The 25,421-nt window shown below is 30.4% G+C and overlaps 2 protein-coding genes across 10 annotated transcripts in view; one reads left to right on the top strand and one right to left on the bottom strand.

Moving 5' to 3' along the window:
- Positions 1-13,048, top strand: part of Ccdc85 (coiled-coil domain-containing protein 85) — a 50,585-nt gene extending 37,537 nt beyond the window's left edge. The window contains exons 9-10 of one of the 4 annotated variants that reach the window (XR_012756667.1): positions 11,945-12,032; positions 12,663-13,048. Coding sequence is in view for 3 of the 4 variants with exons in the window: in XM_075368169.1 (XP_075224284.1) it covers positions 11,926-12,001 (76 nt within the window). In the remaining variant the exon portion in view is untranslated. Of the gene's footprint in view, positions 1-11,925; positions 12,033-12,662 lie in introns of all 4 variants that reach the window. The other 3 variants (XM_075368169.1, XM_075368168.1, XM_075368172.1) reach the window with 3 other exon arrangements.
- A 1,722-nt stretch (positions 13,049-14,770) lies between these two features.
- LOC142326064 (ankyrin repeat domain-containing protein 16-like) overlaps positions 14,771-25,421 on the bottom strand; it is a 32,828-nt gene continuing 22,177 nt past the window's right edge. For 4 of the 6 annotated variants that reach the window (XM_075368174.1, XM_075368176.1, XM_075368177.1 and 1 more), the window contains 2 exons: positions 19,861-19,993; positions 14,774-15,055 (listed from right to left, as the gene is read on the bottom strand). In XM_075368174.1, coding sequence (XP_075224289.1) covers positions 14,962-15,055; positions 19,861-19,993 — 227 coding nt within the window. In that variant the 3' untranslated portion in view covers positions 14,774-14,961. Of the gene's footprint in view, positions 15,056-19,860; positions 19,994-25,421 lie in introns of all 6 variants that reach the window. The other 2 variants (XM_075368175.1, XM_075368179.1) reach the window with 2 other exon arrangements.

Here is a 25,421-nt window from a genome sequence, read left to right as displayed (position 1 = left end):
TGCAGTTTCGTGTTGATTGGTTTTAATTAATTAAAATAAGAAATCCAATGGACTTTTTTTTTTACTGAAGTACTATTAAAAAAGAAAACTACTCAAAAAATAAATGTAGTAAATTATTTTATAATATTGGTAAACTAAATTTACCATAATTAATTCATAAGGAATTAGACAGTTGTGTAAAATTATAGCATATCATTTAATGCATTTGTAGTAAAGTGTGTTGTATGACAAAGTAATTAATACAACTTTTTTGCCCAGTATTAATTCTTAGGTATTGTCATTTGTTGTTATATTTGCCTTCTTAATCTAGATAATTACATAACTGTATTGCATAATATCATACAGACTAAACAAAATGTGTTGTTCAATTAATAAGAGGTCCAAAATGATTTTAAAATATATTATGGTATTTGTAAACATCCCATATGGACTAATATCCTCTATAAAATTATCAAACTTTTAAGAATTGTATTTTTAAATTGTATGTTACTGTAGTTCAGTTAATTTTTTTTTTTTTTAAGTGATCATTACAAGTTTGAAATTATTTATTGTTTTTAAGAAATCTCAAATTTTAATTAGTAGTGTAGTCTGTGTTGTAGGCAGTTATCATATTCTGATAATCTTCAGTTAGTGGAAGCTGTGGTTGTGTATGTACATTTGTTAATAAATGTGCCATCTAAACAATAATTTCAAAGATTCTTTAGATACCTTTAAAACAATTCAATTGTTTTTTGGGGTAGCAGACATTGACTACTACTGGTCATTAGTCCTTTTCCCAAGCTAAAACTTTCCTACCCTGATCAAAAATAGCAATCAAGTCAAAAGACTAGTCTTATCAAACAGACTTGTTAAAGAATATTAAAATATCAAAAGAACACAAGATGACAAGGGTTTGTAGGGGGGCTGTGCCACTTAAAAAACATATAATCCATTTCTAAAGAATGTTGTCAAAACTGTTAAAACAGATGTAAAGGTCCCACTATTATTAAAAACACATCTTTAAAGTAAATTCATTAGTAGCTTAGAAAACTTCATAAGATTAGCTTAAAAAAACTTAATTTATAAGATTTTATTGCCAACTTCATAAGATTAGCTTAAAAAACTTAATTCATAAGATTTTATTGCCTAGGTTTTCCCTCAGCTAACCTTTTTATTTCTTTTCTCCATCCTCCTAACTGCTTCCATCTCTGAAGCAGTGTCTGAAGCCTTGATACCAGCCCAGGTGGAGCAGGGAGTATTGCACCCAAGTCTAGACTGGATGCACTCCCTGCTAAAATTTTTAGGGTGGCTAAAATGACCACCTTCTATTTTTGGAGTCGTCTGTGTTTTTGAAGGCTCCATACCTACTTTGTCAACAGTCTCTTTTATCCACAATCATTTTCTTATCATCTTGTGACTTACCTGAATTTTCTCTTTCTTAACTTAACTTATATTAAATTATATTTGGACTTCTGTATTTTTGCTATATTATCCTTCACCTTATGACTAGTCAGAGGGTCATTCCTGAGTTGAAAGGAACTCTTTTGCTTAGTAATGTCTGATTTTTTTTCTGTTTTTTTCTTTCTGATTTTTGGGGCTGCTTTCTCCGCTTATAAGAACTATAATAATGTCAATAATCATAAGAAAAATAAAATTTACTTATTAATAATAAAGATTAACAGTTTTTATAAAGGACACTTAGAAAAATATTCATAATAAATAATAATGTATAAATGACTCATGCTGGTTGGCACAAGACTTCGCAGACCAAGCTCACATCAGCGTAACTCCAATCCAGTTTCCTCTACCAGTAGGGGGGTAACAACCACTCACTCCCCACCACCACTTGCCTCAACATTGGCAGAAACAGATCATGATCGCCTCTTCCTGCAAGTGTTGAAACTAGAAGCACAACTGCAACCAGCTCAGATGTATGAGACAAAAAAATTGTTTTATTTTTTAAATTATTATTTTATAATTAATGTAAATTTTGTTTTATAAATGCACCATACATTGATTTTTAATAAAAGACTTCTTTTAACTGATCATTTCAGTACAATTCTTAAAATTTTCAGCCATTTTTAGTGTTTTATTTTTTTAATTATAATTATCATTTATTTTTCTGTTATTAATAATTATTATGTGTTGAAGTTTGTGCATTACTTAATTAAGTAAAATTGTTAGATAGATTATAAATTAATAAAAGGTGCGTGTTAATTATTCTTAACTCCAGAACAATTAAGTAATAGAAAATCAAATTATACTTACAACAAAAATAAACTGAAAACTACTGTTAAAGAATGGTAATCACTTTATCTCAGGTGCTTTACATACATTACAGCCATACGAATGAGTGATAAAGATGGTATAAAACAACAAATTAATGTAATGTACCCCTTTCTTTATGTTGTGAAATAATGTGTAAATTGTTTAATTACAGCAGGAAAGAAACAAATTATTTCTCTATTAATAGTGTGTGTAAATTTTGACCTCCATGGCTGAATGATAGACTCCCAGTCTTAAATTCTGAGGTCCCATGTTAAAATTTCCACACATACCAACATATGTGTATTCAATTAGTGTGAATACATCACTGATAAAAAAATCAAGACTTAAAATAATCTAAGGAAAAATTTCAATTGGTTGAATTCGTCATTATTTTGTAATTGGAAATTTTTTTTCTGTTGTTGTATTTGGTGATTCATTTGTTAATGTTGATAATAATCAGTAAAATAGAGTAGATGTTACGTTTAAATTATTTTAAATGCATTCATATTAACTTTTTTTCTTTTTTACTTATTAAATATAATTGTGTGTCTTCAGCTGTTGACCAAAAATCTCTGTAGTTTGAATGAAAAGTAATTGTAATAACACGATAGGTTTAATTGCCAAATAGAAGATTTTTTTATAAAATTTTATTAAAATTAGAAAGTCAGGAGCATATATATATATATAATATAACAGGGTTCATATTATAACATAAGGACAAGGCTCATTTTCAAACTTTTTGTCAGTAAAAGAAGGTTCTAGAAGCCAGAGGTCTACTTACCTGTAGATTTATTTATTTAGAGGTTTTCTTTTAATTTTCTTTCTTTTTAGACTCTTTAGTCAATAGTGAACAAAGTGTGCTTAATCACAAATTTTGTGAAACTGTGTTTTAACATCAGTACATAGAATACATTTGTGCATAGTGTGTTAAATCAGATATTTTATTTGGCAAGATACTGTATATCTTGGGTTATGTTGACAGAGTTATAATTATGTGAGTGTAAAGTGTGTTACATCATTTCAATAAGAGTTAAAATGCTGTACATTATCACCAACTTCTGAATGTAGAGAGTATAAAGTAGATTGTCATTTTGGTGAAAGATAACGCACTGAAATCCAGTTTTCTGTCAAACTCTATATGGAACTTGAAACTTCAAATTGTGTCAAAAACTTTCTGGGTACCATATAAGAATATAGTTCAGTAAATAAAAATCACATTACAGTATTAAAATAAATTTATTATATCCTTTTTTTTTATTGAAATAAATACTGATAATTTACTGAAATTTTATCTATTCAGTTTTATCAGTTTGATTTCAATTCTAGGAGTTTGCTGGAAAATGTGTTATATTAGGCTTGAGCACACTATTGTTTTAAAAATTTATTTATGGAATAAATATAGATTTTGAGTAATTCAAAAGTGTTTTTACTTCCTTGTACGAAGTAAAAGAGGTATTGTGATCGTGAAAAATTATGGTTTTCAGATTTCAACAGAAATATCCATTTGAATCAGACCACATTTCCTTTTTTTTAACTTTTTTTTTAGTTTAAATATATTGATTTATTAATAATTATTAACCTCTGATTGTAAAAAAAATTACAATAAATAATAATTCAATAATAACAATAAAAAATATATATATAAAAAAATCAGAAGTTTTTAGTGAAATAAATTTTACGTACTTTTCATTTAAAAAAAAAATGTGTATATGTAATTTAATAGGCTTTCAAATTTTCAAACACAACTTTTTCAGAATTAAGAAATTATAACTACACACATTTTACAATCATTACAGATTAGAATGTATTTACAGCTGAAAATTTTATGATATTAGAAATACACATAAATGTTAATATACTAATACATGTGAATGTATTTGTTATTATGTACACCTGTTTCTGTTCTAGTAATGTATATTATAATTTTTTTAGTACAACTGTATAAGATATTAAGGACTTTTTTGCCATAATCTGATTGTAAAATAAATTAATCTTTGCCAAACTTTTGTGTTATTTTCTAGAAAAAAAGTAAAATCTTGACAAGGATATTATTATTTGCTCTAAATAATGATTCTTCCATTCAGGGTTCATATTTGTCCAGTATAAATTTTATTGTAATTATTGTGTATAGTTTCTTAAGCACTTCGTAGTTAACTTCCTAGTTTTATATTATGTTTTATGTTAGTTATTAAGTAATAAGACTAAGTGATAACAACATAACTTATTAAGTGATAACACTGTATAAAGTTATACAGTGTTATCTTTTTCTGTTGTACATTATTTTCTTATTACTTTCCTGCAGCAGAATAGCTATAAAGGGAAAGCATAGTGATCAGCCAAAATGTTGGATGTGAAGCTTTTTTTTATAAAGTAACCATTTTCTTGATGAGACTGCAATCCTTTTTTTACAGATAGTTTTTATTCATGTTTACAAATCTGTCTATAAATTCTTATTTGTTGTACAGATTAGAATTGTTAGGAATAAATAATTTTTTTATATTATAATGTGTTAAATAATGCAGAAACATTTATTTATAGAGGAAAAGGGAACTATCAAATAATTTTTCATAGTTATTATGTATTCTTTTGTAGCAACTATCTTAATATATACGGTGTATGTAATAACAAGAAAAATGCTTAAGTAAATTCCATTCAATTAACTTGCGTTATAATTTCTTAATTTTATTATTTTTTTTTTTAGAATTTCTTAATTTATACATGTATAATATGAACTTGCCAAGCAAATTTAATTTTATCAGTACTGATAAAATAATTTGTAATTATTTAAAATATTTTATTAACATACTCTAAATTAGAAATTTGCAGAACAGTTTGGTTTCTTTGTCTTATGAAGAGGGGAAAAAATTTTAACAAATAAATTTTCTACTACTCGTGTATAGATAACATAATAGCAGTCTATCATCATACTGACATTAAATGTCATTAAATTTAAAAAATGGATTTGTTTGAATGGAATAGAGTTACCATGGTAGATGAGTGGTTGATTTTGAACCATATCTTATTTTTATTAACTTTCATTAGGTTTTATCTAACTGGTAAAAAAAGGTTAATTTCACAAAAAAGATGACCTAGCATGATTGTGATATTCGCTTAACAGATGATGTAGAAGTTGTGGTCAGTTCTTTTTATGAAATTGGATATTTTTATGTACACAGAATTAAAAAAATTACGACAAAATAAAAATTATTTAAGAGATCTTTATTACTATTATTGTGATGTATATTGATCTTTTAAAGAGTGAATTTTTTTTAGATGAAATTACTTTTTTGTATTTGTTTACTTATTTATATGTTTTATTTCTCTTCATTTTTATAGATATACCTTCCACTCTTCATTATATACTCTGTACAATATGTTTGAATAAAATCTTAGTATTGTATTTTACAGCATTATTTTAATCTTTTATCATAGGTATTTATTTTTATAGAAATTATATTTTGTAAAATGTAGCATAAAAAGATGCAGTTTAATATATAACCATTGTTATTTAATATTTACAATATTATAGTACAAATTTTTTTATTATCTTTGTATAGTGTATATATTCATGTTACATGTATTTTATGTACACTCAGTGGAAAATAATTTTTGTTACATTAATATAATTTTTTTTAAATCTCGGGTGCTGTTAATTTTTTGCTTTTTATGTTATCTTGTATATGTATTTATTTTTCCAATTTAGAAGTTCATCCTTGTACATTATTTAACATAGAGGTTTTGAAATTTCAAGACTAGACTATTAAGATTTGACTGATTTTCATGGTAATTTTATTGGTAGAGGACTTTTTATATTATATATCATTATATTAATGTTGATGTTAGAGTACAGTAAATAATTTTAATAGGTAACCATTTTAATTGTCATTACATATTGATAGTCTAATATATTAATATTTAAATACTCTTATTTATTCATTCCATAAAAATATTGAACTACAGCGAAACTTCTCTTGTCTGGTACACTTGCCATAAACTAACTTTTCAAATAAGTTCAGTGTTTATATATTGGAGAGCCACCTCTCGGCCAGAAATATATATACTTAAGGCAAATTTTTTCGTATCTGTTTATCTAAAAAAAAATTATTATTATAAAATAAAAATTTCTTCTATATTAAGTGCTATACTGTTATACAGTAATAATTATTACTAAATAGTAATATGTAGTGGCTTGATATGCTAAAATTACATATCAAGCCACTACAAATTTGTTGAAATGTCTAGAATAATTTGATAAGTTTATTTAGGTAAAGTAAAGAAAGAGAAACTTAAAGTTTAATTTTTTTTAGGCAGGAGGTTATTCCATATAATTCTGAAGTTGAACAAGAGCTTTCCTTGTAGAAACTTGCACCTGTTATCAGGTGGCTTTTTACACATTTTAGTATCTTGAAGTTCTCCAGTCGATATTTGAGCTGGCCGATAAAAAATAATTGATCAGTAATATGGTGGGACTCTAACCTACCAAATGGCAGACGGCTTCTGCCTATTGTCTGTAAAGAGTTTTGAAACACTCCTTTGAATGATGGTGCTTAACTTGTCTTACAGTCATTCTATGGGTAAATTGTCTTTCGGGTATGGTCTCCCTTTTTCCATTCCTGATGTTTTTTAAGGTTTAATTAGACACCAAATGGATTTTTGTTAAAGCTTTGTAAACCGTTTTGAGTTATTACATCTGTAGTGTAGATAAGTTCTATCTGTGGATCTATCTGGGAATTTTTTCTATAGTGACTGTTCAAAACATTCAATTTGGAATGGAAGTGTGTAGTAATTTGTATAAGTACTTATAAAGCTTAAGCTTTCTTTTAATTATTGAATTTGATTTCATAAAAGCATTCATATAATAAAAATATGTATTTGTCAGATATTTTCAAGCAGAGGTTCCGCTGTAAAGCTCTGGGTATGATAAGAGCATGGAGCAGGTGACAAAAGTGTGATACTGCTAAAATGTTTATGTATTATATTTTTATAGAAATCAAAGTTGTTTGTCTGCAAATAGCTGTAAATAGTGCCACTTGTCACTCATATTGTAGCTACACAAAATTATTTTCCATTTATAACAGAAATATAGACTCGAGCATTGTTGCACTTATATGTACTACTCATTGCTTATATCATTTATGGAGTCTAATTATATTGTTGATGTGTTGAAATAATAATTTATTTTTAGATAATAGCCAAAATTTAGTGTAGTATAATTATTTAAATAAGATTTTAATATAATTTTTAGATTTATATATTTTATAGTTATGTTTGTAATGAATTAATAAATACCTATTACATGTTTTTTGGTTATTTCATTATAATTTTTTTATAAATATTTTGCTAACTTGTGAACCTGGCCGAGTGGTAGACTAATTTGTCTGCAGGCAGGAGAGTTTTATTGATCATCTAATATTAAACCAAGCTGCTAATTCTTGAAAGTTAATTGGTACATATTAGATATATTAATTCTTTCATGTATGCTATAGCACAGTTAAATTAAAATTATCTGGTTGTTTGTGTTTTCTAAGAAAGGAAACCCCTTCACATAGAAACTATCCATTACACAACTTATGCCTCCCCAGTCCTTACCAAGTTTTGTTACACACAGCTTGGTAATAACACTTAACAAAGTTGGTAGTGATACTTCAAGTAGTGTACTAATAACACTGATAAATATAATTTTTGTTTCCTAACTTGCGGTACATGATTTTAATCTGTTTATTGATGCTGAAAATGAATATGAACTCAGAATCTTTCTATTACCCACCATTTTTGAAAAATTTCAATTTTAATTAAAGGATTTTTTTTCATTTTTCAACATATAGTTAGCAGTTTAAACTCCTGTATTGTATTTTGTTAGCTCATTTTTTATTGTTTAACTTTGTTAACATAATTTGTAAACATACTAAACAAAGAATTAAATCATAGTCACATATTACGACATCTTATCTACTACTGAAGAGTGAGCCTTCAGTGGACAAGATTAATCATGTCTGTGCAGGTCAAAACATGTAGCTGAAAACACAGCTGTGTTGTTTGTATTAAGCACTGGATTTAGGAATGAATTAATTTTTTTTTCAGTCTTATTGCTGTCGTAAGTTTGTTAACAGTGCAGTCTCATAATGCCTCAAAATTGTGTAAATGATGTGGATGCCTTTTGTTATGTGTGTGGGTGAGTTACCATAAAATCAAATAGAAAAAACATTACACCTTTAATTAAAAAAGCATATCATTTGTACTTTCACTGTAAAATTGGTGATCAGGATAAGACGTAGGCTCCTCATATAGTATGTACTAATTGTTCTATATATTTAAGAGGATGGCAGAAAGGTACATGGAAGGCTTTGCCATTTGGTGTCCCTACAGTTTGGCGTGAACCAAAGGATCATGTAACCGATTGTTACTTTTAACAAGTGTGTCTGGAACTTCTAAAAAATCTAAACATACTGTAAAATATCCTTCACTGCAATCTGCAATCACGCTTGTACCGTACAGTGAAATTATTCCAGTTCCTGAGCCACCTGTGAATGTATGTTTTGAAAGCAGCGATGAAGAATCCGGCAGTACTGAAGAAGACAACAATGATTTTGATTTTGAATTATCTTTCAATAAGCCACATATTATATTGCAAGGTGAGTTAAATGACTTGGTTAGGGATTTAAATGACTTGGTTAGGAATTTAAATTTATCAAAAAGTCAAGCTGAACTGTTAGGATCAAGACTGCAAGGTTGGAATTTACCATAAAAAATACAAAAATTTCAGCTTTCGAAGCCAACAAAAAGAACTTTCTCAGTACTTTATTGATGAAAATAATTTGGTTTACTGCACAAATATTGATGAGCTTACAATGCACTTAGGACAATTTCATAAACTTGAGGACTACCTCCTTTTCATAGATTCGTCCAAGTATAGTTTAAAAGTTGTTCTGTTACACCACGGTAACAAAAATCCTTATTTACCTATCATACAATATGATGATCATAAATATGATCAAATATGACATACGATATGATGAAAGACGTTCTTGAAAAAATAAATTATAAAAACCATAGCTGGAACATATGTGATGATTTGAAAGTTATAGCAAATTTGTTAGGCATGCAGTTAGGCTATACCAAGTACATGTGTTTGTTTTCTTTGCGAGTGGGACGGCCGAGCTAGAGATCAACATTATGTTACCAAATGTAGAAGAAACAAGACACCTTAACCTTCAAATGGGAAAAATATTCATGAGCCCATAGTTGAACCAAAAATATATTTTTACCTCCTCTCCACATCAAGCTAGGACTAATGAAAAATTTTGTAAATGCAATGAAGTATAGTCCCGGATTTTTGTACATCAGGCTGAAATTTCCGAACGTAAGTGAAGGAAAAATTAAATTAGGAATATTTGCTGGTCTCAAAAATAAGAGAGTTGGTCAAAGATGATGTATTTAACTCGATGTTAAATAATGTAGAAAGTGCAGCTTAGGCTTCATTTAAAGACGTTTGCAAAAATTTTCTCGGCAGTCAAAAATCCGACAATTACCATGATATTGTTAATCAACTTCTTACTTCAGACAGAGCTATGGGATGTAATACGTCTTTGAAAATACATTTCCTCTCCGGATAACCTCGGAGACGTAAGTGACAAACACGGTGAACGTTTCCACCAAGATATTTTGGTGATGGAAAGCCGCTATAAAGATAATTGAAATACTAACATGCTAGCCGATTACTGTTTGACATTAATGCGGGATGTGTCTGAGGCTATTTATAAAAGAAAAGAATCAGTGAAATCAATTTAACACAGGTATGGCCATGCAAAATAATAAATTTTACAAATTTTTAACTACATTTTCCCTTCATTTTTTAGGAAGCGAAATTTATTTAAAACTAATGGTGATAGAAAGATTGTATTTACAGATCTGTAACGTATGCAAAAAAAGCAATTCAAGAAATGTTATATCACACTTGGAGAAACATTAATCCTTTTTTTGTCTAGCAGTGTAATTATTAATAAATCAATATATTTTATTTAAAAAAACTTTTTTTAAATATATGAAGTCGGATTCAAACTGATCGGTGCATGGTAAGTTCTCACTTATACCACATAACTACTTAGTGAAAGAAAATTAATATATGAATTAGTATGAAATGCTGATACGGACACCACAAAAAAATGTGGTGCCCACCACAATGCAATTGTGTAACTGTCCACTTTATTAATGAATTGGAGGATTGTATCTCACTTTCAAATGAAATAAGTTTAAATGAAGTGCAGCAAAATATTGTGTATATGTACTTTAATAGGCTTACAAGGAAGTCATGTGGTGTCCACATTATATTTTTTAAATTTATTTTAGTATTACGATTTATGACAAGCAGTGCATTTATTTTTGGAAGAAAGATAAGGTGAATAAAATGATAGGTCAAAAAATATCACCAGAAATTAAACCTAATACCGGCTGATTTTGAAGCCAGCATGCTAACCATTACACCGATCATTCAACACATTTTATATACTTTAATGAACTCAGGCTTTTCCTAAAATGGTAAAGATTTTAAAGTAAGTTAATCACTTTTCTTGTGCTTCATTTATTTCTTCTCTACTTTTGGAAAAATTAAATCCAATCTGCATCACCCTAAATATAGTTCAGTAAATTAAATACTTAATATTAACACTTTTAGTTTTATTAGAAATTAATATAAATGAGTTTAATCTACTTTCGCAAAAAAAAAGAAAAGAAAAGTAAATAGTATATTCATTAATTTTATATCCAAAGATATACAAGTGAATGTGTTTAAAATATAGTGATTAGATTTTTTCTCTGATGTTCTTTATCAAGAAAAATGTCTACGGTAACCAAAAAAATTTATCTAAATCAATATTTTAAACATTTTTTTTATATTTAAAAAAAAAACATTTGAATATTTCTTTGGTAACTGATCTAGTTCAGAGTTTTCAGTATTTGGACTACATCATTAACCAAAGCTGCAATCATGAAGGGCAAGTTCTTAAGTATTTAATGTGAACACTAGTACAAAACTGTACACTGTATGTTTATAATAAATAATACTAAAAATAAAAAAAACAATTTAAGTATAGAAGGATAAAAATTAAAGTAACAATAAAATTATTATAAATTCTGTTTCATAACAATCATTTAAAAATGATTAAAAAAGTAAATATTCACATTCATCATAAAATTTTGACAGTAGAAGGCATCATTACATAATTTATAGAAATATTGAAAATAAACTTAAAAGACGTTATAAACACAATGAGTAACAATGGATAGAGACGTGTAACTGTTTTATTTATTTTTTCAACATTTTATTCTCTCCAGACTGGATTAAAATAAGGTAAGTTGAAAATGTAATTTAATATTTCTGTAATTTATTTTATATTTATTTAGTAATTTAATATTACTTTTTTATCGTATATATATATATTTTTTTACTAAAAACACAAACAATTTTAATTACCACCTTACCATACATTTGTCATACAAAAAAGGCTATATAATATGGATGCGTAGGAAGGTTTACAAATCTCTCAGTTCAAAAATCATTAATGAACAAATAAACTTTGAAGATTAATAGAATTTAATTAGTTCAGGCCTAGACTTAGTAACATGGCAATTTGCTTTCGTGCTTCTTGTAAATATGTATGTAATATTGTGGTGTGATGTTAGGTGTTTTTTTGTGTGTAAGACTGGCGCAAAACGTTGTGGATATTTTCATTCCCTGATGATGCTGATACACTGGTGAGGCGAAAGGAAATACCTATGACAAATATATGGTAAGACGATAATAAAATTATGTATATTTTTAGTAATTATGTATATATATATTGTGTTAAATACAAAAATTTTAATTATGATATATGAATTATATAGTTTCAAAAGCAGATACATCGAGAAATGTAAATTTTTCAGGAGAACTGAAAAACTGTTCTTTCAAAATTATGAAATGATAAAATATTGTGACTTATTTGTGAAATAGTATTAGGGTAGAGTATTTTACATACTGAAATTTAACTTCTTAATGATTTTAGTTTGAGACATTTTCAAACTTTATGTGGATATGTTTTTGAAACCCAATCTGGATCTATCTGGTTTTGAAATAAACTTAAAGCCGTAATAATTATATAAAATACATGATTATTTCTTCTAGTTTAAAATAATTGTGTTTGCTCCCATTATTAAATGAGTCGGTGACGTACATAATAAATTAATAATTACTTGTGTTCTCCGTAATTTATTTTTATATATACGTTATTAAATCTAATACATAAGCAGTATGAAATGTTAAAATACCATCAAAACAACTGAAATGCTTAATTTAACTTACGTAATATAAAATAAAAGATAAGATAAACTTTTTATACAAACTGATAACGGAACACTTAACTTTTATGTTTTATTTTCAGGGGGTAGGTGATCCATCGAATTATGACGTACCCAAATTTGAGAAAAAAATTGAATTGAGACACCCATCGGAAATGACTACATGAATTTGAGAAAAAAATGGAATTGAGACACCTATTGAAAATTACTTACCCGGATTTGAGAAAAAAATGGAATTGAGATACCTATCGAAAATTACTACATGGATTTGACAAAAAAACGGAAGTGAGCTAAAAAATGAAACAAAAAACTGGAAGTGAACTGAACAAATTTATTGTTAAAATAAATAAATAAAATTATTTGTAAAACTTATTCTTAAAATGCATCTAACAGTAAATAACAGAGCAAATTGATTGTTTAAATAAATAACAAAAAATTGTTAAGATAAATAAATAAATTGTTTGTAAAACTTATTCTTAAATCAATATCAATAAAAAATTGTACAGCACTAGAAGCCTTATAGAGAGAGAACATAAAAAGTAATAGCATAAGTCTATTACTTTCATAGACTTATGCTATTTGCTCATAAGTCATGAGCAAATTGCTAAAATTATGCTATGCATCTAACAGTAAAAAACCTGCGTTAAGATTGTTTCAGCTATAAAAATTAATGTTGTAAAACTGATTTCTTAACTGTAGGTCTACACCTATTTAAAAAGAAAAAAATCCTAATATCACAAACAGCTTTGTATTTTTCCATATTTCGCTTCCATAGTCGTTCGTTTTTAAGCATTCTCCTTTAAATAACTACTTCAGAATTATACTTCAGTCCAATTATTATTAAATTAACCGCAAATTTTAATACTTTTTATACCAAAATGTGGACACCAGTGGCGGCTCACGAATAGGCACTGTGGAAACTTAGTCAGTAGCCATCCCCCAGTTTATGAAAAAGATACAAAGATCTTTGAACGGAACTGTACACTTCACAGTTCCAGCAGACTGGTGTTTAGCTGTTGTGTGCATGCACAAATAGGAAGCTTCAAGCGAGGCTACAAGGGGGAGAGAGAGAGAGCACTGTTGTTCCCACAATGCCGACCCAGGCGTGCTGGTGGAAGGTAATTTTTTATTCCGCGTGTGAATGGAACGTTCTTTGTTCGTTTCCTTTTCTAGTTTAGTCGGTGGAAGAAATATGAAAGTTGTTTAATTTTTTCAGTAGTGATCAGAAGATGGCGGAAAACAAGGGCTCTTTGATTGCCAAATCTGTCCAAAAACACACTGGAAGGGCGAAAGAGAAGGTAGTTAGTATAAACTAATTATGTATTTGTTTCTGTGTACATAGAAATTTAAATTAATCACCATTGGAATATAGTGATTTTAAGCGTTATAGTGTTTTTAATATTTTAAGTCATCGTTTTAACATTTTATTATTTATTTGGCTAAACAGACTATTTAAGCACATTGTGCTTAAAAACAGTGTACAATATTCTTGAATGTGATAAAAATGTAGAATTAGATTATTATCCTGCTACCAGTTATTATATTTGATTCATTTTTTTCGGTTCTTTTGTTTTACAGAAAATTTTACAGATTTTAACTATATTTTCCCTTAATGTTTTTTGAAGCGTAATTTATTTAAAACTAAGGTTGATAGAAAAATTGTATTTGCAGATCTGTAATATAGTCAAAAAAGCAATTCAAGAAATGGTATACACTTAGTGAAACATTAAAAAACTTTTTTTGTTGTCTATCACTATAATACATATATGTACATATATATTTATATGGAATAGGAGAAGGTAGTTTACATGAATGAGAGGGAAGATATACTTTTCTTCACCTTATAAATTGGTTTGAAAAAATTTATTCATGTCTATTGTAAAAAAAAAATGTAGATAAATGATTATTGGTCAGTAATGTGCAACCCCTCTCCAGTCATAGTTAAAAATGTCCTAATCTTAACTTTTGTTAAGAATTTGGTTTGGATCTGCCAACATCATAGAATACACAAATGAACAAGTATGAGTGATTTATTTCTTGTGCATTCTTTATTTTCCTAATGCTTCTTTAGTTATTTAATAATATATACACACCTCTTAATTTTTTAATTAAGTGTACTTGGTGTAATATTATTTTATATTTTTATTGGTTTTTTTGTAGTTTATGATTATACTCATATTAAAGTATTTTAATAATTACATTTATATTTGTTTAAAATAAGTTTATTGCTTTAAAAATTTGAAGTTAATTTAAAAAAAGGATTTAAAACAAACATACATCACAAAATTTAAATATAAAATTAAGTACTAGTAAAATTTGCATTCATCAATGGTTTTTATAAAATTAAAATTATGTAGATAAAAAATTAAATAAATATACACATTAATCAGCTTCCATCTGGTAACATATGCTTTGCATTAATTGTGCATTCATCTCTGCTATGACAATACCCATCTTTTTTCTTGGTCCAAGTAATCTGAAAGAATTATTTTAAAATAAAAAAATATATTAATAGAATTATTTGTAGCTAAAATTTATTCTTAGTGAATTTTTTCTATTAAAAAAATTATCAGAAAAGTAAAAATTTGATCAGAGTCTGACTTTTATTTAAAAAAGAATAACTATATTAATTACAGAAAAATAATATTAATTTTAATATTATTGTTTTTTATTTTTACACTTTTGTTTCAATATTATTTTTTTTTAAATATGTTACAATTTTTTTTATTACTAATACAATATATAATTTTTTTTAAATATATTTTTTTAATATTGATGTAGACATGGATTTCAATATTTAATTATGTATGTTCTGTAAGTAGTCAGATTCACAACTAAGGTATTAAAATAAATAGGCATTTGCTGTTGTGATTTTTCCACATCTTCAGTATATTAATTTCGATATTACGTATTAGTGAAGCAAGAGTTCAGCAAAGCTTACATTATCATTGTAATGATAAAGCATGAAGAATATCTCTCTTAACTGTAGCCAGTAAATCACAATATATTATAAAAACTTATCCATGCAAAAGAATTATAATAGTTTAGATATAAATTAGGTAAATTATTGTCAATGTTTTTTGTCTTTTCTTACAGTGCCAGATTTTGTGTATGGCATGCTTTATATTTTTTTGTTATACTTTTTCTAGCTTTGGGCAGACTCTCTGCAAACCAATATGGGTTTTGTGGAGACAGGTCCGTTCTTGACACAGTATCCGTCATCTGTGCAACGACTGAACAAATTATACGAGGTGACCCGAATAGAATGTCTGGTAAGATGTGTGTGCTAGTCACATTTGATGTGAAAAATGCCTAATTGTGTCATCCACTCAGCAATTGGGCAATCATTGATGACTTAGGGCTTCCGGGCTATCTTGTAAGGATTGTATCATCCTACCTTACAGGACATTGCCTGTTTTGTCAGGTTGAGGATGGCAAAATAGTGCATGCTGTCGATAGGGGAGTTCCACAGCAGTTGGTCCTTGGATCCACTCTTTGGAATACGGCCTATGACGGGGTTTTTCATTTACCACTTCCCCAGGGGTCAAGTCTCATAAGCTATTCTGACAATCTTGTTTTGGTTGTGATGGTGGGATCCAAGAGACAGGCTGTGGATAGCTTCCGCAATGCCTATTATACCATAAATGATTGGATGCATGGTGTAGGGTTGCAGAAGGCTCCAAATAAAACTGAGGCAGTTATAATTTCAGCAGCAAAAAGAGACTCGCTCTGACAGTAAACTTGGAGGGTCAAAGAATTGCCTCTCAACCTGCAATCAAGAATCTGAGCATTCTGGATAGACAACTGAGTACAATTTGGCGCTCATGCACGCACTTGAGGCTAGCATAAAGGCAGACAGGGTAGTGAGGCTGGTAGCTGGACTGCTACCTAATCGCAACAGCCCCAGATTGCAGAGGAGGAAACTCCTAGTAGGCGTGGCCCACTCCACATTCTTATATGAAGCAGAGGTGTGGCGTGGAGTTATTAGGTACACTAGATATAGGGTTGCAACCCACCGGGTTAGTCTAGTGGTGAATGTCTTCCCAAATCAACTGATTTGGAAGTCGTGAGTTCCAGTGTTCAAGTCCTAGTAAAGGCAGTTACTTTTACACAGATTTGAATACTAGATCGTGGATACCGGTGTTCTTTGGTGGCTGGGTTTCAATTAACCACACATCTCAGGAATGGTCAAACTGAGATTGTACAAGACTACACTTCATGTACACTCATACATATCATCCTCTGAAGTAATACCTGAATGGTAATTCCCAGAGGCTAAAAAGGAGAAAAAAAAGAAAGAAAAGGTACAGGGGTGCACTGGAGGCACTGCATAGGAGATGTTGCCTCCAAGTGGTGTCTGCATACTGAACAGTCTTCAGGGTGGCTGCAGAGTTGCTGGCAGGGCTCCTCCCAATAGATCTTGCTATAGAACGCCATATGGACTTGTTAGGACCACTACCTTCTAATGAAAGGAAGAGGCAATTTGAGATGGTGATGGTCGAATTAGTGAATACGTGGCAGCGGCAATGAGATGTTGATAAGGGATGGTGGATGCACCGTTTGGTGGGGGACATCAGGAGTTGGTGTGATTGGCCCTGTGGCTTGCTTGATGACTGTTTGATTCAGTTTCTGGCGGGCCATGGGGGATTCAGGTCCTACCTATTTAGATTTGGTTAGATAACTCTGAATCTTGCCCAGTTTGTGATGAGGAGGAGACTCCTTTGCTTGTGTTTTCCTCCTGCCCCAGATTTGAAGGTGCGAGAGGAGAACTGCTGAGTAACATCAACAGAGAGATCATGTTTATGCGTGTAGAGGTCCAGGCAGTACTTCTGGAATCTGAGAGCAACTGAAAGATAGTGTTTGGATACACAAACAAGGTCATGGAAGAACTAAGGGGCTGGAAGAATCTTGCTTGAGAATGAGACGTCAAGGGTGTGGGGACAGACAGGCCCAGGACAGACAGACCTCAGCTAAACGCCTAGGGGGTTCTCCGTGCAAATGGGGATCACCTGGGTGCAATGAGACTGGGTACACTTTGCCGTGTACTCAATGGCAGCCTCCAGTAACTACTGTGAATGACATGTGTGGGACATTTGATCTGATGTGATTGTTGAGTGGTGTTGTATGTGGTGAGATATATGTGATCCCTTGTGATTCTGTGGCTTTGTGCATGATTGGTGTATGACTGTGAGAGGGTATATTACTCTTCTCCTGAGAAATGCTTCATTTGCAATACCAAGAGAGGGGAGCCAGAGGTGAAGGTTTAGTCAGTGGTTCCTAACAACACCTTGCAGAACCTGTTAGTGAGCCTGATACTGCCTAGGTGCTTGTAAATGCTGTTCCTCCACCTCTTAAAAAAAGAAGCTTTGTATAAATAAGTTCCCACTATAGAATTGTGTGTAATAATACTTTTGCAGAAGTGTATAGTTTCTTTATACGTGTCATAATTTTTCTTATTGTTGTGATGTATGAAAACCATCTTAGGTGTAAAAGGTACCGGATATGCTTGCATAGTTTGCTTTCTCTGCAAACGATGATTTTGTCTAAATAACCAGTCCTATAGCAAACTGAGTAAAGGTGTTACTTGTACAGCCAAATTTCACTTGTATTTTGATGGGCTTGGAATCATGTGAAAGATAAAAGAGTAGGATACAATAGCTGTTCAATTAAAATTACTTTAGGTAGTGCAGATTATATTCATGAAAAAATTCCTGAATTTAACTACAAAAAATAGCCAACCGCAATTAAAAAAATCATAACAAATCCAAACAAACAAAAGTGTTTACTAAAATAAATTCACCTTGAAGCCTCACAATACAAATAATATATCTCTTCATAGATTACTAAAGTGCCCTTTGCCCACAAACCTAATGTAGACTTGAACATCAGAAAATATTTACATAAAAAACAGCACAAACAAAATAAAAAAAAACCAATTTACTCTTAACTCATATTACCATCACTCACTGGGTTGGTTTAGTGAACGCATCTTCCCAAATCAGCTGATTTGGAAGTCAAGAGTTCCAGCGTTATCAACACACCCAAGTCACCTAAAGTCTGCACATAGAATTCAACACTATGTAACAGCTAGCATGTACAAATGTGTATATCAGCATTTTCCTTTATATACTTAAATAATATAAAACCAAAGCTAAACAAAATAAGGATACACATTATATACATAAACAAAGACTCAAGAGAAATTGGCTCACCAAATTTTTAAAACCTGGCTACATTATAGCTTTCAGAACAAGCAAAATAAATTATTACACTCAAAACAGACATTGCCAAATAAACAATGCCCCTGGAATATATAAACTGAATCATTTATGTTATATATTGGCCAAACAGGTTGTTGTTCAAAGGTGAAATGTACATTTGACAGCTCTTCCTAATAATACACTCAGTATTTACCAGCCACTGATCCACCTTAATACTCTATGCAAACATAAAATTGGAGATGGTTAAGATGTGTTATACACATATGTGTAACAACATTATGAGATATATAAATTATACAAAAACAAAGAATAAGAATCCTAAATGGACTGAAAAAATTTAGATCCAACCCATTTTTCAACCTAAATTCTTGTTTTCTTTGTTAAAAAGAACCTTCAGGACTAAATATAAGAACACCAATACCAATTATTGAAGATGGTCACTAAAGTGATTCAAAACTTTTGAAGTTATTAAAATTTGGTACAGTTTACACAAAAGTTGATATTTTTAAGTGATGTGTTCTATTAATCACATTCACGTAAGAAAAAAGTAAAAATATATTATTTTTAAACATTAAACATGTTCATAAATTTGAATTAAATATTTACTAACGTAGAATGACAACTTCTAGTTCTCTATGCAATTTAAACATTCTAAAAATCTCTTTAAGTTTTTAATTATAGAAATGATGATGATGTAAAGTTTACTGTCAATTTCATGGCACTCTTTTAAATTTGACTCTATGTCAACATCTGTAAAGCAGCAGATTCTATTTTGTTGGTAGAAACTTGTTATTCTGTTTTGATTTTGAATTGAAGAAATTTTAATTATAGTGTATGTGGTTATATGTTAATAACTAACAGCACTCCATGGAAATGAGATTGCTGTTTCAAAGATGATAACTGAAATGAATACCATTTAAAATCATGAACAGATGAGTTGAAGTTATTTCTCTAAAAAAAAAGTTTTCCCAGACTTCTTTCTTTGGTAATAACACTTTCTTCTCAGCATAATTTAATTTTGATATTAAAAGAAATATTTAATTAAATTCTCTTCACTTACTTAATGCCAATTTCTTTTATATCATCTTCATTCATTGATAAAAATTTAGATAAGTCGATATTGTTTTCTTCCATTAAAGGCCAGTATTTTTCTAGTGATAAATTTTCCAGAATTTTTTGTAAACTATTCTCACCTGCAATAAATACAAGGAAATGTAATAATTTCTTATAACACTTGTTTATGTTAATTCTTTTTTTTTTTTTTAGAACAGTTGTGTGAATCTGTAGAGTACTATGAAATATGATTTAAATATTTATCATGAATTGCTTTTTAAACATTTTGAAATATCCATAAAAAGATATGACTAATCTCACTTTAATATAACATTTTTTCTCAGAAAAATTTAATGACTAATTTCTAAAATATTTGAAAGTTTATTCATAGATGAAAGAAACATAAGCATTACAAACATCAGAATCAACATTTGGAAATCATCTTATACAAACTTAACACTTTCAAAGTGAATAATTGAATACTCAAAACTGTTTATTGTACAGAGCTGCCTTCCACTTATTTTTCCCTTAAAAAATGAGAAAAAAATATTAAATGATTTTTGCAATGCTCTTTATATATAGCATTGCAAATATGTAACAGGAAAAACTATTTACTACTTTAATTACTATATTCGTTGAATTTGCCTGTAAAGTGTATATGTATGAAGTGTTACCTTCATTTATTTTTATTATGATTGACTTATAGAGTGGTGTAATCAAATATGTCATGTGGCGTAACATAACCAAACCTTTGTCATTTCACTTAACTGAGTTCAGATTCTTTGTCGTCGTCTGTGAAAAAACAATTTTCATGGCCAGTGAGGAAGCAAATTAATGCCTTTAGATCGGATGTATTTCGTTAAAATTTAAAGATTATCAAATTTAATTAAATAAATCTACATTGTCGCACTTAATTGTACAGAAAAAAAGGCGTGGACAACTTTGATGGAAAAATTTAGTAATAAAACTGGAAAAAATTTACGCATTCGCCCTTAAAAAAAATCTAAACCATGTGAAGACTGTTGCGAAAAAATCTGACAACGCCACAGACAATAAACCAATTCAGCTGAACGACAGGGAAAAAGCACTGCTCGACTTGTTAAATAGGGGAGAAAATTCAATATTATCAATAGTGCCCATTGCATAACAGTTGGCCTAGATAGCGGAAAACAAAGTTGTGAAACCGAATCGGGAGCCACAGTTGATTATGAAAATCCTATTGATGCAATAAATTCCTCCGACGGTGGAAGAAATGAAGATAAAAAGAAGAAATTATCCCTTCTTTTAAATTTTACACTTGCAACAAACTAGCTGTCTAAACGGCATGTCTGTTAAGCTTGGCGGATGGGATCCTTATCAAGGTGACCTTCGGCACGCGGGTTAAGGTTGCCTCACTCCCCGTGATGCAACGAAATATTAACAAAAATTGAACTTTCGCTTCAGCTCGACAAGTTGCCTCGATGGTTTGGTTGCTTGGCAAAACTCACGCTTGCTGAGTCACCACTTGCCCATACATGTGTTATTTTTAATTTTTAATTTATTTTTTTTATCGTCTTTATAAAAAAAGGGAAGGGATATTACAAATTCAATAATCTTAAGATGTTTTTGTTCTCCCATTGTTTTTATCATCTCATCTTCAAATAAAATCATTCGAGATCCACGGTATGATCGTTGTATTCATGCACATTCTCGTCTTGTACTTCCAAATTATCGTTTAAATATTTGGCAACATTGTGAAAAACTGCGCAGCATAATATTGTTCTCGGTGTTTCTTCTTTAGATATCCTTATACTCGTCAATATCGGGAACCACATTTTTAATTGACCAAATGTTCTTTCTATAATGATCCTCATCTTGGAATGTAAAAAATTGAATCATCCCTGTTGCCTCTTTAATCGGTAGTGGAAAGGATGTAAGGAGCCCTGGAAATATACCTTAACCGCTGTCACCTAACAAGCAGAACCTGCTGTTAAACAGTGACATTATTCTTTTTATTACTTTACATCTTCAAATTCTGCCATCATGTACACTCCCCGGCCACTGCGCGTCTATGGTAGTGAACCATTCGTTCGCATCACATGTCGCTTGTACGTTAATACTAGCATAACCCTTACGATTTATGTAATCGTCACTAAAGATACCGTGTGGCCTCTTTATTGTTATATATGTACAGTTGAGAGCACCGATGACTGTAGGTATTCGGAAAAGAGCTTCCCAGTTAGCTTCTGATTCATTCAGTTCGTTCAGCATCGACGGAAATTTTATCCACTAATCTATCTTTCGCAGAATTTGATCTGAATCGAAGTCAAACGTTTTACAGATTGTTGTACGATGTAGACCAAAATCATCTTCCGTTCCACATTGATAACTATGGTCACTAACACGACGTAGAAGACTTCCATCATGTCTCTTCGGCATAGTACACCACCTCTAGTTTCATCAGTGTCTGAAAAAAATTATCACATAAAAAATCAACAGTCAGGTTCAAACCTTAACAACTCGTTACATTTGGACGGATTTATATTTATTTGTTCTTTGTAGCGTTTTACTTCACGGATATCGCTCTTGAATGAACGGAGAAATAACTGAACAGTTTGAGCAAGCGATACCCTACCTTAAACTCCGACGGGGAGTCTTATTCTTTAAGACTTTGGGGTTGGCGTCCCCACGGGCCTAGCCTCTGCAGCTTTTCTTCTCACTACACACTGAGCTGCAGAACATTTTACACTATACACATCTACTACACCAAAAACACTACACAAATTACAACATATATCCGTACACAACAACATCCTACACTGATTTTTCTTACATTTACACTCGGTGGTGTTGCGACATCTTACGAAACGCAACCGAAAAACCAAGGTGGGAACTATCGTGTCGATGGGTAAATGGCTCTACGTAGTGAGTCTCGAACGATGTCCTCTGAGCACCAGTCCATTCTGGCCCTGGAGCACCAGGGCCAGATATATTTAGCTCTAGCTCCAGTACGCATGCGCTCTGATGGAGTGGTCCATTTTGTCGTCGGTACTCGTGGGACCAAAATGTCAGTTCCAAATAAAAATAATATGATGGTTGGTGGTCCATTTGAAAAAAACACCAATTTTAATCTTGTGAAAAGACCCCATTCAGCTTTATCTGACGAGGATAATAGCCTGTGGAAGAGAGTATATTAAATCTTAAATACAAAACCATACGTTTCGTTGTTCTCCGCAATAATCAGGAAAGTGGATCCCTCCAAAAGGTGTCGCCTTTCTTGATAAACAAGGTATATAACAACCTCAAGCGGGTCTCCAAAAAACATTAGAAAGTTACGAGACGGATCGATTCTGATTGAAACTTTTAATGATGAACAGAATCAATCTGTCTACGGACAGGAGTAAACACAATTAGCGGTAACTCATCTAATAAGCTCCCTGTTAAGGGAACCCACACAACCACCCTATCTGGGATGTCATCTACAACTCCCCATCCTTCAAAATCTCCACTCCATCACCTTATTTACTAGAGGATATGGTTGAAGAGCCGCCTGAGCCCAGAACATCAGAGTTCTTTAAAATCAAAAACACGAAAAAGAAAAACCAGATCACTTATAACTAATTTTTCCATATATTTACCTGTAATACTGCATCTAAGTACCTTTATTTGTGAGCATTATTCAGTGGAACATTAGAGGTCTTCGGTCCCACAACGAAGATGTTAGAGTGTTGATGTGGGCACATAAACTATTAATAATGTGACTTTATCCTTATTTGTAGCGACTCGTGTAGTGCATTCCAATCTTTACAAGATTTTTACTTTAGACATCCGTTGGTCACTGAAATCTACAATGGAATCGCCGAGTTGAATCATCGCAACACACAAGTGACTTTCTGTTGGATTCCTAGCCACGTGGGAATTCCAGGTAATGAAAGTGCAGATTCCGCTGCTAAAGAGGCTTGTAATCAACCTCCCTTCACCACTTGTGTTGCTACTTCGGACTTTATTAATTATGTAAAACAATCTCTTCGAGCAAAGTGCCAAGGTGATTGGACGGCTACCGTTGATAACAAACTTCGGCTCATTAAAGATTCTGTGTTGCCTTGGGACTCCTCATGCAGAAAAATTCATCATGAGGAAGTGGTCTTCTGTCGATTGCGATTAGGCCATACTAGAGTCACACACGAGTATCTGATATCAGCAGGACACGCACCACTATGCACACAATGCAATTGCCGCATGACCGTGCACCGCATTCTTATGGATTGCATTCGTTATGCGGCTTTGCGTAGTAAATTTTAATTGCCCAGAAATATCCGTCAATTTTTGAGCAATGACAACAAAGTTTTAGACTGGATGTTTCTGTTTTTACATCGTGCTGGTCTTATATCTAAAATTTGATATTGTGGTGTATAGTTATCCGAGAAGGGACCCTTTACACCCCTCTAGGATATTGTGAAATTCTATATTTATTTAAATTTTATATTGTTTTTTGTCTTTATTTTTTATTTATTTTTTAAAATTTGTATCCTATTTTAAAATTCTGATTGTGATATTAGTTATAAGTCCTTAGTGATATTACTTGTAAGTTTTTAATGATATTAGTTTTAAGTTTTATTTCATTTTTAATATTTTAGTTTTACATTAGATATATTTTTTTATGTTAGTTATAGATTTTAGTCTTTCTGTTATCTGTGAAGGGGCCTTTTACAACCCCTCTCGGAGTTTTTAAAGTTTTATATTTAGTTGAATTTTGTATATTTTTATTTTATTATATTACGCTTATTTTAATTCTTTATGAAAGCTTTTATTCTGGGCGATAATAACACGAAAGCGTTTTTCGCCCTCAAAAAAAAACCCCTACCTTAAAAATTATTGAGTGTTCATTCAAAATTCGAACCTTATTTAATTAAATGAAATCTGGAAAATTTTAAAAGTTAGAAGTATTCACTCACCAGAAAAGTAAAACCTCAAAGTTGAGTATTGCCTTTTAAAGAAAATTTTTTTTATTCTCTCCAATTAAAGTGATTACTTAAAATTTTTGAAAAAAAGACAATTATTTTTATTCACTTATATATAAAATTTTATATATATTTTTTTATTAAATATTTGTGTTCTTGGCACAGCAGCTGTGTTATTTTTGGGAAGCAGGTAATTAATTTTAAACTTTCCAGTTGTTCATCTTTAAAAAACAAAATAAAAAAATTATGCAAGATACACTAATATTTTCAGCTCTGCAAATAATTAAAACCTAAATTATACATGATTTTATTAATGTACTCTCAGGTTTATCTCAGTTTTCCTTTCACATTGCTTTCTAATAGTATGCTTAGAAATCCATCATCATTTACGTGTCTTTTTAGGGTTCCATAAGCCAGCCCAGTTTCTCATCTATCCTCTGTAAAACATTCTTATTTGTTAACCAGGCTACCAATGAGTTTTTTAATTTATTGATAGCTGCAGATCCCAATACTGAAATTCTTTTTCTTTCCAACCATTTCCAGAGTTCACTTATTGCTTTTAAAGAACATTTACAACATATGTCTTTTCAAGCTGTTCCTTTAGTTACTTTATTGGTGTTTAAACTGG

The sequence above is a fragment of the Lycorma delicatula genome, chromosome 6 (genome assembly GCF_047948215.1).
Source record: "Lycorma delicatula isolate Av1 chromosome 6, ASM4794821v1, whole genome shotgun sequence".
NCBI classification, from domain to species: domain Eukaryota; kingdom Metazoa; phylum Arthropoda; class Insecta; order Hemiptera; family Fulgoridae; genus Lycorma; species Lycorma delicatula.
The sequence above is the reverse complement of the archived record's forward strand: the minus strand, read 5'-3'. Positions and strand labels throughout refer to the sequence as shown.